At 37.4% G+C, this 13,946-nt stretch overlaps 3 protein-coding genes across 5 annotated transcripts in view; 2 read left to right on the forward strand and 1 right to left on the reverse strand.

Moving 5' to 3' along the window:
* Positions 1-7,410: 7,410 nt before the first annotated feature.
* LOC126577955 (uncharacterized) lies at positions 7,411-9,368 on the forward strand. Its single transcript, XM_050240048.1, has 4 exons — positions 7,411-7,620; positions 8,424-8,783; positions 8,862-8,981; positions 9,056-9,368. Exons 1-4 carry the CDS (start codon positions 7,600-7,602, stop codon positions 9,128-9,130), a joined length of 576 nt encoding a protein of 191 aa, XP_050096005.1. The 5' UTR covers positions 7,411-7,599; the 3' UTR covers positions 9,131-9,368.
* A 183-nt stretch (positions 9,369-9,551) lies between these two features.
* Positions 9,552-11,661, reverse strand: LOC126577954 (tRNA (adenine(37)-N6)-methyltransferase). 3 transcript variants are annotated; one of them, XM_050240047.1, is made up of 7 exons: positions 11,446-11,661; positions 11,336-11,388; positions 10,917-11,273; positions 10,728-10,842; positions 10,271-10,669; positions 9,940-10,203; positions 9,552-9,864 (listed from the first exon to the last, which is right to left on the reverse strand). In XM_050240047.1, the coding sequence occupies exons 3-7, from the start codon at positions 10,988-10,990 to the stop codon at positions 9,679-9,681; spliced, it is 1,038 nt and encodes a 345-aa protein (XP_050096004.1). In that variant the 5' UTR covers positions 10,991-11,273; positions 11,336-11,388; positions 11,446-11,661; the 3' UTR covers positions 9,552-9,678. The 3 variants fall into 3 exon arrangements, with proteins under 3 accessions (XP_050096004.1, XP_050096002.1, XP_050096001.1); XM_050240045.1 differs by having other exon boundaries at positions 11,336-11,393; XM_050240044.1 differs by having other exon boundaries at positions 10,917-11,393.
* A 153-nt stretch (positions 11,662-11,814) lies between these two features.
* Positions 11,815-13,946, forward strand: part of LOC126577953 (putative phosphatidate phosphatase) — a 4,788-nt gene continuing 2,656 nt past the window's right edge. The window contains exons 1-2 of the mRNA XM_050240043.1: positions 11,815-12,370; positions 13,940-13,946. The exon at positions 13,940-13,946 is cut by the window's right edge and continues 100 nt beyond it. Of these exons, the coding sequence (XP_050096000.1) occupies positions 12,106-12,370; positions 13,940-13,946 (272 nt within the window). The 5' untranslated portion in view covers positions 11,815-12,105. The remainder of the gene's footprint in view (positions 12,371-13,939) is intronic.

A 13,946-nucleotide genomic window follows, 5' to 3' on the forward strand; every position in this document is an offset into this window, starting at 1 on the left:
ATACTGATAACCAACATCCAATAATTGCCATCACAATCGGGAAGTTTTGAAAAGATTTTTTTGGGCAATGTTAACACACCTCATCCATCTTCCCTTTTTCAACACACGACATTTCATTGTAGGGGATCGTAGAACCATATAGCAATGCGGCACGATGTGAATGAACCACGGGAGGATTCGCATTAGTTCCACATATACAATCCTGATCTTGATTCGATTGCTGCCTTCGTCTTTCGCTATCATTAATTCTTTTTCGTTGTTCTTGAGATCTTGATGTTGATTTTCAGGCATACGCAATTGAAGCTGAAAACATGCTCCCGTTTCTCAGAGGTCTGGTTTCTACGGATTAGTGCCAGTCTTTTTTAAATTCGACTGCGCACTCCTTTACTTGATCTTCTGATTGAAGGCATTTTTTCTGTTTATGAAATGACTCAACTAAAATTAGATAGTTTTCTTTTTATCACAAATAGTTCTTGATGTACTCGCCGTAGTTTTTATTCAAACCAAAATAATCAACAAACTTAAATCACTTGACGAATCATCGTTGATTTGCTCAAACCAATCGCTCTTTGGTCTGATAGAAGTAAACAATTAAAAATTGATTTTGTGATCACTGTAAAAAGTACCAGAGTAGACGACGATGATCAAATTAGAGCAAGAATATCGAATTCAACGCAGTGAGCCGAATGAGTGAAATCGGTCCATCCGTTCTCAAGTTATGGGCGTTCGAAAGTACGAAACTTGATTTTTATGCATATAGAAGATGAGCACGCCATTACTTTCTTCCATACAAACAATAGATTTGCTCAATTATCCTCATATCGCTCAATCACTTCCTGGCGGAGAATTTTCTTTGACACGTGATCACAATGATCATCACGTGATCATCATGATGTAAAAAGTTTATTAAACTAATCCTAATTTCTATGGAAGGTATTCAAGTTTCTCTTGTGTTTTTTTTTTCTTTCGTAAGTGGCCCACACAATGTCATGTTTCGTAGAAGCATATCATGTCGCATATTACAACAAAGAAAATCTTAAAGTGTCTAATTTAGCTTTATTATTTTTTCTGGAGCGAGTGTGTAATTTTCTTTGTTCATATTCAATAGCATAAGTGCAGTTCACAAGGCAGTATCATAAGTTTCGCGCTAATAAAACACGCAGAACTTTCGCGCTATTAAAAAAAATATTTGCGAAAAATTAATCTCATAACTTTAAATAAAATGTTTTGTTATAAGTTTGAGCTGTAAAATATGTCAGTTTAGCTATTTCTATTAAATAATTGTTTTTTAATTAATTGTAGTTGAGTTTTAGGTAATTGTAAATTTTTAATACATATTTATCAGTTACATTTTCGATTGACATAAACTACATGGCATTCGCTGGTGTGTTAAATAAGGTTGAATTATGTAAACTTGTTTTACATTGCCGATGATGAAATATACAAAATATTTTTTTCTTATGCTAGTTATCATTGTCTGTAACAGTTTCTTCATATCGTAATCAAATGTTACAAAGGCGGTACGTTTCCATCTTGCACTGTCTTATTACTTTGTTCAACTTTAGAATTGCTATTTTCCATATCTGATGCATTACCATTTTCGTCTAGTGATGTTTCACGCTCTCTTAGAAGGTTATCCTCGATCGTATGCGTATCAGTGGCTCCTTGAGCAATTTGCTCTACAGGGTTGGAAACAGTTTCTTTTATTTCTATTAGGTTATCTTTGGTGACTGATAAATCAGTCATTGTGATTGAATCATTTGAATCGTGTGTCGTTACATCTAGATTCTTATTCCCGCCTGTGACAGAGTTTATTGTCTGAAGTGGAGAAATTACTGGATAGAAAAAGTTTGGAGGGTAAGGGACCATTGCAGATGGGTTCAAAGGCTCGTTAGATGTTGATGGTAATGGATGTATAGGTATTATATAGTGTTCTAGCGGTATGTTTGTATTAGATTCGCTATGCATAGCAGGGGTAGTGGTTGAGACTGTTGTTTCAGCATTAGCTTCCTCTTGTGGCGTTTCACTAGCTCCATAGTATCCGAACGTTAGGAATGATCTCAGTCTGCGCAGGTGGGCATAAAAACCACTCTCACTTTGCGCGGCGGTTGAAGTTGTTGACGACAAAGGTGCTGTGTCTATTTCATTCTCTGAATACGGATTCTTTCCCAGACTTATGCGTTTTGCAGGTTGATAGCTCATGACGTAATCTTTGATGAGCTCCAGACCATCGGGGGTAGATGCATACTCTTTAATTGCTTTTATGGTTTCTCCTGCAGTCGATGTACCAAGCAAAGCCTTTACGTCTTCAAACGGCGGAAGATGTTCAAAGTCTGTCACACCCAATAGTTTTGCGAGTCTTTTTAGTTCACTCTCTTCCGCAGGGGTAAGATTCAATTTTTTCATGTAATCAGATTTCGATACCAATTCATTCTCCTTTACACGGGTCGGTATTTTCATCTCATTTTTCGTTTCAGTTTCAGTTGGTCGTTCAACGACGGGTGATAACTGTGGTTTCTGCTGAACGGGCCAGTCGATATTGGAGGGATTATAATATTCCTGTTGCATGCGAACTCCACTGTACGGAATTACCGGTATATATGAGCTAGACATGCTTCCCTTGAGTCCATGGTGTCCATTTGGAATGAGAACAATGGAATATGGTTGGGACAGGTGGGTCCCATGTCCGTAAAGCATATGTATAGGCGGCTTTGCCGTATCTCCGTACACAGGTAACACTTGGGTTTGTCTTTCCGTCACAGCATTCTCTCCATGACCGAATAACGAAGATAACAGACCGCGCTTGCTTCTCCCTGGAGGCAGTTCGTTGTATCGGTTTGCTGGTATAACTCCTTGCAGGATACAAAAGGTGCAAAGCAAAGCAAATACCTGAAACAACACGACAACAAGACAACATTGTATTAGAAATGAAGGGATAAGAATGAATTCGACGCGTTGTTTCATGTGCATTTAATATGTATTAAAAATTTGCTAGCAAAGATTCGAAGGCAAATTGATCGGTACAAATTAACATTTGAAGTAATGCACTATATCATTTGAATTTTTTTGAAATGTATGTTCATTCAAACAACTAATTTCATACTTTTACATTTAATGCATAATCTCCGTTGAACTAGGTAAAACATACAGCACTTCAATGAATTATGTGTTATCGTTGAAGTAACATTTTACACATGATGAACCATATGCACGTAATGGAATGCATCACAACAGATAAACTCATCAGAAAGATGTAAATTTTCCAAATTCACAGGTCCAAGTTTCCAGACCGGAAATCAAAATCATAATATAGAATACCAAGACATCTCCACAATATTCCGGTGTACTCACTTTGCTTGAAGTCATTTTCTATTTTGCTTGCGACTTCGCCACTCGGAATCCTAACTTAGAGCGCGATCTTATAAAGAGGATTAAATGTTCACTTCACTTTTACACAACGATTTATGTGCGAATCAATTTATGCTTCAAAGAGTAAGTTATTCTTCACCAACAGCCTTCACAATACGCACCATCTGATGGGCAAAACGGTTCCTGCGCACTTTTTCTTCATGCGATCATGTCGGTGAAAATGTAGATACAGCAATGACTCTCGGTCGCACATTACCGTCTTACTTAGCTCTTGGATTGCAGGTAATGTGCCACAGGTAATTCAACCTTGATGCTCGAACCTACACATGAGCAACGTGCACAGGAAAGACAAACGCATTTGAAATTGAAGGGACGAGTGAGAAAAAAGATGCATACACATCCTCGGTAATAGCTTTATGCATTTGTACGGCAATTAACGTTTCGTATCCTAATGCATTTTAAAAATACTGGTTTCTAAACCGAAATAAGGCACATTCCTCTTCTTTTCATAAATTGTCGTGAGCAAACTTTCTCCGCGCATTGCTAATGTATAGAAAGTAATTTGGCATTACATTTCACAAAGAAAAAAATAGCATTTTTTAAGAGTAACAGCATATAAAAAAAACAGTTTATTCACGGTGGTAATGTTGCTAAATAGCATGCTAACAATTTTCTAGTCCAAAACCACTCCAAAACCAAGGTATTCCTTTTTTTGGCTTTTCATTTTCCTTTCGTTTCGCAGCGTCCCGTTTGAAACAATATCGTATGATTACTTGATTTAACTCATTTATACTCTATATTACCCCACTGCTAGTGCAAGATCAAATTTTTGTTAGTTTTTTTCATTTTTTTAGTCAAATCATGTGATAAAACATGATTTATACACTGTACGTGTGCTTAAATGCAAATACGTATCGGGAACTAATCGTCATCCTCAGTTGCTAAACGTTTTCCGTTTAAGGGGGGACTTCGGTATTTATTTTTTTTTTGTGACAAATATTTTTGACATTTTTCCCTGAAAGCAGATCCTTTCAAGAGCATTGTGTAAAAGTTTTGAATCAATCGAGGAAAAACTGACAAAGATACAGATATTTGAAAATCCGCGTTTCATACAAGACTCCATGCAGCTCGCTATTTTGAAAAGCGTTTCCCAATACCATCATTTTCAAAGTCGGTGCCCATCGTAACGTAAAAACTACTGAACCGATCGGTTTAAAATTTTCAACACATAATTTGTACACTTTTTGCCAGGTAGCCTCGTCGAGATATCATTAAAACTGTTTATACTTTTTTTTAAACAAATCTGTAAAGTTCGTTTTTTATGGCAGAATCGCAAAAAGCATCACTTTTTCAACTTCAAAAATCTGCCAGAAATCTAAAAAATTAGAATATCAACAAAAACTCTCCGGGGCTACCTAGATAAACTTATAATCTTTCTAGCGAATATCGATTTGTATATTTCAGATGACCCGTCATGTCACTACGATGGGCCCCGTAAAAAGTATCTTTTCGTCGACACGCCTACCAAAATTTGATGCCATGGAATAGTTTGTTCATGAATGTTGCTCAAAAGTATATCAAATATTCTTCAAAAGTAGTAGATTAATATTCCATTTATTTGCATAAATAAAGTTGAATGGTTACGTCACAAAAAATCGCCAAAAAGGGCCTTTTTTTAGCCCGAAAATACCGAAGTCCCCCCTTAAGGAGAACTTACCGCAATTCCAAAAAGGTTCATTTTTTGTGAAATTCTTTTGAAATTATGTTTTATGTTACACATTGACTGCAGTAATCGAAACCATTGAACAAGCCATCGAACTTATGATTTTGGGTGCAACTGCAGTATTTCCCAATAAGTTTTCGAAAATCTAATTTAATATGTGAATACCTCCTTAATGATGGTTTAAAAATTATACCACAGCCTTTAAGTAATGCAAAACTAACAAATTAATATATTCCAAGTTCTAAGTTCCATGTTCCAAGTGAGAATTTTAATAGAAAAGAAGAGTTACAGTGGGTGATCATGTTAATATCATTTTCACAAAGCATATTATCAAAACAATTGAGATTAATCGATTTGAATGCTATTTTAAGTTAAAGTCGATTAGAAAATCCGTCGACCTACACTTGCCTTGTAGCATCCTACACCGACTGAAAAGAATTCTTGATGGTTCGCGTACGCACGACATAGACATTCATCATATTCAATATTGCAATAAACAAAATCATATTTTCAAAATGGCAAGTAAATTGAGTTATTAAATAAACGAGGATCAATTTAAAGGTTTTTTTATTGGTTTTGTTATATTTTTTTCAACGGTTTATCATAACCGATCATTAAGCCAACATACGATTATTAAATGGAGTTTCGTATTCAGTCACTTTAAAAAATACATGTTGTTTAGCCGTTTCTATGTTGTATCAAATATTAATGTCGTGGCTCATGCTTCACACCGAAATTCTTTTGCATATCAAAGAAGCTCATCTAAATTCTATATGAAATCCAAAACCTCATCCTGAAGTGAAGTGAAAAAAACAAGTTTTAGTTGATGCACTATACAAATATGTACAAACATTGAAACAAACGTTTGTTGGTGTCGAATGAAGCCATTAAGAAACTAAAGGAAAATAATTAGAATACAATTAGCAAATTGCCATTCATTAGAAGGCCTAATTCGGTCTAGAGTGCTTTCAATCGCATCTTCTTTTGCTTCGTGACACTGCCACGAGTAAAGAAAAGAATATGATTGTCTGAAATAGTTACTCAAACAGGCTAATTTATTTATACTTTTAATACTTCAAGCTGTTTTCCTTACGAGGTGCAAGGTGTGTGTTGAACTCAAATAGATATACAGATGTACTATAAATGAACAAAACCGTTTAAAACTCATGCATAGAAGAATTTCTTGCAAATTTTAATATCAAACCAAGTGATATTAGTGAGTATCAAGAATGTATTCATAGCTACGTGAGTTATACATATAAATGTTATTGACTTAGACGGTTGTTAGAGATAGTGGAATTATATACGGCTAAATTGAGTCATAAATGGACTTGAACCTCCAATTCTTATCGATGACGCTACCAAAAGCTTCGTTGTTCGCATTTAGTCATCTGTTACAAATCGATAGAACGGGACTCCCCGTGAATACATACTAACATTCCTATGGTTGCACTAACTGATAGCATCATATTTACTCTGTTGCACGCAATTCTGAGAACATAATTGAGCTCAATAAATGAATGTCTCTGTGAATACCGTTTTATTGGCGATATCAGTTTGTCGCTGTATGGCATAGTCATATCTTCAACCGTATGGCTAATTTCACGATTCTTGCGTAAATATATTGTGCCATATGAAAATACATTCAGTACGTTTTAAAAGAGTAAATCAATGCTCCAATATGAATTCGACTTTTAGATGACTTCTTTCCTCTTTCTTATTTGTTCCATCGAAATTATATGAATTTTATTATTGATTGACATTTTCGACGCAATTACGATTTTCAATATCATTTCATTGGGATAAAGGATAACTAACTTTTTACATAAACCACTACTAATTGTAAGTTGAAAAATTGGGACTAAACAAATAAATACTACACCTTATACACCTTTACTATGGCTAGTGATTATTTTATGTATAATTCAAATCCAAAGTCCAATTAAAATTATAATTCAACAAAAGGTCAAAGCTGAACTGACTGGCGTAAGAAACGATTATTGAAATTGCTGATTCAGGCTTCATTTTAAACTCAGGCATTTCAAACCTACCACCACCATTTACCGCTCATTTGATTTTGGATTAAAAAAGATGAGGTTTATTTCCTGAATAGTAGACAATTTGTTAATGGTGGATTAAGCCAAATCGTTCATCCTGCGCATGTAACAGTAAAACATAGAAATCCTTCCAGTAGATGAGTGGGCGATGAAAGGTATCTTATCTGGTTGATAAGCTACTTTTTTTCTTATTATACCGCTCGACATTCGAATTATATAAGGGAGGATAGTAAGAACATGCTCATCAGTCTATTTTTCTCTGCCAACTCGTTCGAAAGTCAAACTGGTGCGCCCAGTTCCAATTATAGTTTCTTCGATTTACCCTACATTAGTGTACGCTAGTGAAAGGCCAACGAAACAGTGGAATATTAAGTACTTACCAAAGGTGGTGTCAGTTGGTGCGATTTCAAAGGACCGGCAGTGCATAGCTGCTACAGTGTGCTGCAAGCAATGGATAAACTAACAAGGATTGTGAGTTTTCCCATTATTGCAAAGATTCAACCTGCTCTTTAAATGGCTTGTTTTTGCACTTGTTACGAAAGATTGAAGAACGCATAAACAGTACAGAATTGATGGTAAACAGTACAGAAACAGTACAGAACACATTTGCATTTTTTTAAATTTCATTACAATTATGCTACGGTATTGGTTAATTTTTTCATTCGTACTACAAGTTACGAGTTTAGTAGTTGAGGATTTGTGTAGTTTCCTGTTTTTCAGTGCTGTAATTATATCGTGAATTGTGCCCAAATCATCAAATATTCGTCCTTCTTACGAGCAGTTCTTTTGAAACCATACCTGGTTTGGACGGAAATCGTTAGGTGTACATAATTATAAGGCATGATTGTAAATACACACTACCAGAGATAACATTCGGACCGGAAGCGGCTAATCGTCAAAGAGCCGTGCGTAGACTGCACACGTGCTTCTACCACACACTGTTTACCCTGAAGTAAGCTTTGATATCGAATCACCATAAAATGTAATATGTATATCACTGCGAGCACTTCTATGAAAAAAACAACCATCACCCACTTTCGTAATGATGATTGGCTAAATAAATAACCGGGAGCATCGGACATGACTGGTCAACGTGAACAGTTAGTCATCAGCGAAGAAATTGTTTTAGGGATATGCTTAATTCATCTTAGTAGGTATAAATCTCTGGAGATATTATGAAAAGTATAAATGGAAAGTTTAATAATAGCATAAAAAGAATATATGGAATATCTGAAACCATTCAACGTTTTATGACAAACCTACTTTCCTTGCAGATATTTTGGTGGTCGATAGCAGTTACAATGGCTATCGTGATGGGAAAAACTGATGAGAATCCTTTGAAAACCCTGTTCGACGCCTCAAGTGTGTGGACGCCATTGATCAATAGGATGAGTCGATTCGCACCATATCAGAGTAGCAGTGACCATATCGACTATGCAGAATTTGACCAGGAAGACATTGATGATGGTACTCGTATGGTTGCTAAACGGTCCCACGCTCGTCAAGCTGTTTGCGATACACTTCTCAATATGGTATATGTTGGAAACGGGACAGATGGGTTTGAATATCGCCCAAATCATTATATCACCGAAACATGCCTAGGTTCTAATCAGTACAACAGTTACCAGAACAAGGTAAGCAGAATAATGTGTCGTGACAAACAATTGACGAATCAATTCAATGCCGTCTATTAAACGAATAAACGATTTCAGTGTACCGAAACTGGACTATCCTGCACTCAAATACGACAAAAGATATACATCACACGGCGTAAGAATTCAGGATCGGATAGCAAGGCAGCCAACTGTTGGGAGCACGTTGCTCTTAAAGAGGTATAGATAAGTACCATACATTCCTAGGAAATCTGAGATTAATACCATATTTTCAATGTGTTCACCTCTTCCAGATCGATGCAGGATGTGAGTGCATGTGGCCCAAAGAACTTATTGGAGACAAATATTCCTATCGGTTGGGAAAATAACAGAACTTCGTTCCATCGAAACAGCGGAATAATGTAATCGTCGACAACCAGTAGAGTCTTAGCTGTTTGAACAAATCATTTAAATGGCTTTTTTAATCATGGCACAAGTAGTTTGCTGTACATATAAAGTGTTCTGACAACCAATATTTTATAATCAAAAGCGGCTCTAGCAAAGATGCTTCTACATTCAAGTATATTTATTTGAAGTTTCATATTTGCTATTTGGAAATAAATTAAACAAAACCTGAAGCAAACTCTATTTCATTTATCCTTTCATCGGGTGAATGGTAATCGCGTCATAGTACTAAAATAGCACCGACGGTAACCTGTGCCGTTAACATAAGTAACAGATAATGTAGCAAAGTTGTTGCTTATTCACCTAAAGAAGTGCGACTAATCCCAACAGTTCAGAAGTATTCGGATTGAAGGACCTGTACAGATTTGATGGTTTTTGGTTTAATTAGATGATTGCGTTATAGAATCTTTTAAATGGAGGGATCCATATCGATTTCCGTATATTTTCTTTAAGGCAGAATGTACCGTTACAGCTACGAGGGATCCGTTTCTGACTCAATATCGTTACGTATTTGCAGCACCGTCACAGTTGCTTTTTTATCATCAAACCTGCATGTAACCGTAAGATCCCCCAGACCAAACGAGTATGCTTGCGATCCGTACTTTGTACGCAGATAAACGGACCGCGGATCTCCTTTAAGAACATCAACAATAGAAGCCTGCAAAATTAATAAACATCTAGAAAGAGTGTGTTGAAAATGTCCACCAAACCACGATGCATTCATGCCACGTACCTGTGTAATTCCAAGCTCTTGCATTTGTGTTGCTGCAAGTGGGCAGAATTCAACGTTTAGATTAGCAGTTTGCAACACCCAGCTTGGGATAGATACATTGGCCAGTGGGCCCAATTTTGAAGTAGACGGAACACTAGTCAACACGCTGGTCTCCTCGCCGTCTGGGGCCTCTCTAGAATTATTAAACTCTATTTCCACCTGCTTGACCGGAATATCGTACTGCGGTATATATGGTTTAATGTCCAAAACGGGAGTTCCATTCACCTAAAATCAAACCGTAGCATGATATACGAACTTTTCCATCGACAATTTACGTTTGATTGCTTGTTACCATGTCTGTTCCATAAAAATACACCTTCGAATCTTCGATTCTATCCAGTTGTACCAGCGATAAACCAATCGGGCAAGGGCGGTGAGGGGATCTTGTACTGAATACGCCAACTCGTTGGCCACCGAGTCTTGGTGGGGCTACTTTAGCTTTCGTATGATTGGGGTGCCGATGAAAGTAATAAATGATCCAAAAGTGCGAAAAGTTTTCCAAACCCTCCAACGAGTGCTCAGGGTTGTTAAAGATCACGGGCGATAGTTCGATACGGCTCACAACGGTAGATGCTAGAATCGCTTGCCGGGGTACGGCACGTTTTTCACTAAAAACTGTTCTTATGACTCCTATCGGTTTAAAGTGGACATCATCATCGCCAGCAGTAGCGTTTTCGGTATCGGCAAGGTACTGTAAAAATAGTGAATTATAGTTCGCAGCCTTTTCAAAACCCTTCCTAGATGCATACCTTCTTATCGATCTCCGCGGTTCGCTCCGAGTCTTTACAAGAAAACTCATTTAATAACTTTAACGCGTATTGATGCTCTTTCGAAAATGTGTGTTGCAAATTTTTAATTTGTTGCCTGAAAGAATTTTATGCCGTATGATAATCTTAACTATTCTTTTTGGTGCTTAAAATTGCCATTCGTTTGATTACCTGAGATTTTTAATTTCATTTCTAGCTACCGAAAGCTGGCTTTTTAAATGTTCCAGTTCTGTTTCTCCGTTCATGTTCTTGCGTTTCTCTCAAACATTTCACCCAGTCCGGCTCTTGAATCCGGCTTCCTGGACCTTCGCAAGGTACCCGGCGGATAAAGCCCTTTGCTATATGCCAATCTTGAGATTTTGTTCGGTTAGTATTGCCAAATGTTGCAATTTGTGTGCCTTTCTATAATTTTGTTGAGTACTTTTCTGGTGCTGTTGTCTTTGTTAATTTGTTCCACAGATAATTTTTCTGAAACGCTACCTGTCGCTGGGGGAGTTCGATCTCCCGATATCTGGTCACTTGTTTTATCTAAAATAAGGAAAAAAAATAATTCTCTTGCCGAGTACAAGGAAGATAGTTACTGCACGGACGCGGATGTTTCGGATTTAAGCTGTTCCGATGAGGTTCAATCTGTTCGTTCTCGCTGTTCTGGAAGGAGAATCGTATCAATAAAGCAGCTGATCTTTGCAGAATCACGAACCTTTCTACTTGCCGGTGCTGTTTCCCGGATCTCGCCCACAGATTTCTGTATTTTCTGCAGTTGAGCTGCGGTTTCTTACACCGTTCCGATCCTCTTTGCCAAAGCGAACGACGACAGGAGTTGCGGAAACGACTTTAACTCACTCTTATCACCTTTATCGTGATCAAATTGTCCCAAAAACGCAAGAATTTCCCATTTTTAATGCGGTTTCACGGAGCGAGCTCGGAGCGAAAGAAGAAGAAGAAAAACAAAACAAAACAATGAAAAGAAACGTCAGTGGAAGCAGCGAACCCGCCCGCTAAACAGAAACTCCATGAAAAAACGAAAAAAATTCTGGCTCGTCAGCAGCAGCATTATCAGCTGTGCCGTCAACACCAAAAGGTGTGAAATAAAATTAATTTCTTGAAAAAAAAGTAATCACAGGCAGCGGAACAGTGATAGAGTGAGGGTGAAAGCAAACGGAATTTCCGGAATTCCCTTCCTGCCTTTCTCCGCGGCCGTTTCTCTCTGGTTGACCTTGAGAAGGGATAAACATTGTAAGAACAGAACCGAATCTTGTGAAAAGTGATATTACGATGTGTTTTTGAGTTTGCTTGGGAAATCAGTGGGAAATTGGTGAAAACCTGTGATAAGTTGGTGCGTCGGCGAGTGGATTCATAAATGAACGAAGAGACGCCTACAGAGCAAACACCTTTGAAACGATCTCCTCGTCCAGCCTCACGCCAACGAGGTCAGCCTCGCGTAGAGCCTGCATTTCCCGACCCTGAAATTCCCCGGAGATTTCGGGACAACTCCTTCCAAAGCAGTACAACATTATCTATATCGAGTGATCCCCGAAATATTAGTGTCCACAGCAGTGCAACAATGGATAACACCAAAGCTGTGCTTCTCAAAGTTGGCTTTGATTTCTTCATCTTATGTTGTGGTAAGTGTGTTCGGCTGGTTGTCCTGAAGTTAGCGTAACTGCGGCAGTAGTCAATTATATAAAAGTTCAGTTTGTTAGCCGCAGCTTAAAACCAATATCCTCTTTACTGACCCTTACTCAGGCCAAGTCGAAAAGAAATTATTAAATCGGCCCTCAATTGGCTTGGGCCATCAGATTACATTGGGCATCACTAATCACAAATCTATAAAAAGTGGAAAAATGGACTTGAAACGCAATTAATTTTACTTATTTACTGTGTTTACTGCAGGGAAACATGGCAGGGTGAATTCCCTTGACCGTACTTGAGGGCATGTGACTTCGTTTTGCAAACGTGGTACTTTTTATCTTATCAATCAAACCTGAATGTCTGATAAGTCTCGTATGCTGTGGCCTGTTGCAGTAAAATGACTCATTTCTTTGTGTCTGAAATTATTCATAAATTTGATCTAAACAAGACAGTCTCAACACCCAGATTTTCATGATATTTTGGACCATTTTATACTTTTCATTCATCATCAGCAAGAGCGAATACAGCTGAGAAAACCCTCAGTTAACAAACTCACAACGACCACTTTTCTTAATGGCCATCGCACTTGGAGATGTTGTCGCAGCATAGAGCTGCCGCTAAAATTGTCTCAGATGATTTTCTTGCGCAAGGCACTTTCGAAGCGAGTTCCCAGATGGTCTTTAATCGAAGGGAGCACGGGTGTTCTTCATGTGAAACAGTCGAACCACATGTTGTGTTCTGATATCATCAACTCATGTTTTTTTGGCATTTTCCTGCGGTCTTGAAACGCATGGCGGGACGTGATCGTTGCCTCTGATCAATTGAATGTAGCAATGTCTCTTAGTTCGATTGGTAGTTAAGTGCTTTGAGTGTTGCAGTAAGAAACCCAATTATCAAATAATAATGCTTTGTTCTTTACAATTTTCATGACTGCCGTTCAAAGTTTTATCAAAAACTTCTTTAACTTTTCTTCTCATAAAAATAATAGAAACGCATCTTTGAACCAAAGAGTGTCAGTAATCAATTCACTTTAAACTGCTATTCCTTTTTCTATTAATTGTAAACATTAACGTCGTGAGCAAGCTTGCATCAACATATAAATTTATTCGCTGAAGCATTGATGTTGTACATGCCATGCACTGTTTCTTGATCACATGCAAATCATATCGCGAACCAAATACATATTTTCCTCCGACATGGAACCAAATCATCTCTGCTGTTCTTTACTGTCCTTTGCTGATTTCAAACAAGCAACGCGGATATGCCGCAGATTTTAACATTTGAATCATCCCTATTTCAAAGTTCTTAAACGAATTTTGCTTTACTCATCAATTCAAAAAAATCTCAATTGGCGGAAAAATACCAACTCATTGCACGATACGCAGTTTATTAAAATTCCATCACGCTCAAGCTCATTAAAATATGTGACCCAATCGAAACAAGATTATAAATTTTTGTGATACGAAATATTTTAAGGACTATTTGGTTAGTTTGGCGTTTAAAAGTATCAGCGTCGAGCATTAAGCCGTTTTTTTTTCATTTTTTCACCGTTTTTTCTCTAGTTGGTTT

This window comes from Anopheles aquasalis, chromosome 3 (genome assembly GCF_943734665.1).
Source record: "Anopheles aquasalis chromosome 3, idAnoAquaMG_Q_19, whole genome shotgun sequence".
Lineage (NCBI taxonomy): Eukaryota > Metazoa > Arthropoda > Insecta > Diptera > Culicidae > Anopheles > Anopheles aquasalis.

Excerpts from the sequence above, each read along its gene's own strand:
- LOC126577955 (XM_050240048.1), top strand. The coding sequence starts at position 7,600 with ATGGATAAACTAACAAGGATT. Across the intron at positions 7,621-8,423 it reads TGGATAAACTAACAAGGATT|ATATTTTGGTGGTCGATAGC; the intron begins GTGAGTTTTCCC and ends CTTTCCTTGCAG. Across the intron at positions 8,982-9,055 it reads AGCACGTTGCTCTTAAAGAG|ATCGATGCAGGATGTGAGTG; the intron begins GTATAGATAAGT and ends CACCTCTTCCAG.
- LOC126577954 (XM_050240047.1), bottom strand. The coding sequence starts at position 10,990 with ATGAACGGAGAAACAGAACTGGAACATTTAAAAAGCCAGCTTTCGGTA. Across the intron at positions 10,843-10,916 it reads AATGAAATTAAAAATCTCAG|GCAACAAATTAAAAATTTGC; the intron begins GTAATCAAACGA and ends AAATTCTTTCAG. Across the intron at positions 9,865-9,939 it reads AAGAGCTTGGAATTACACAG|GCTTCTATTGTTGATGTTCT; the intron begins GTACGTGGCATG and ends TTAATTTTGCAG.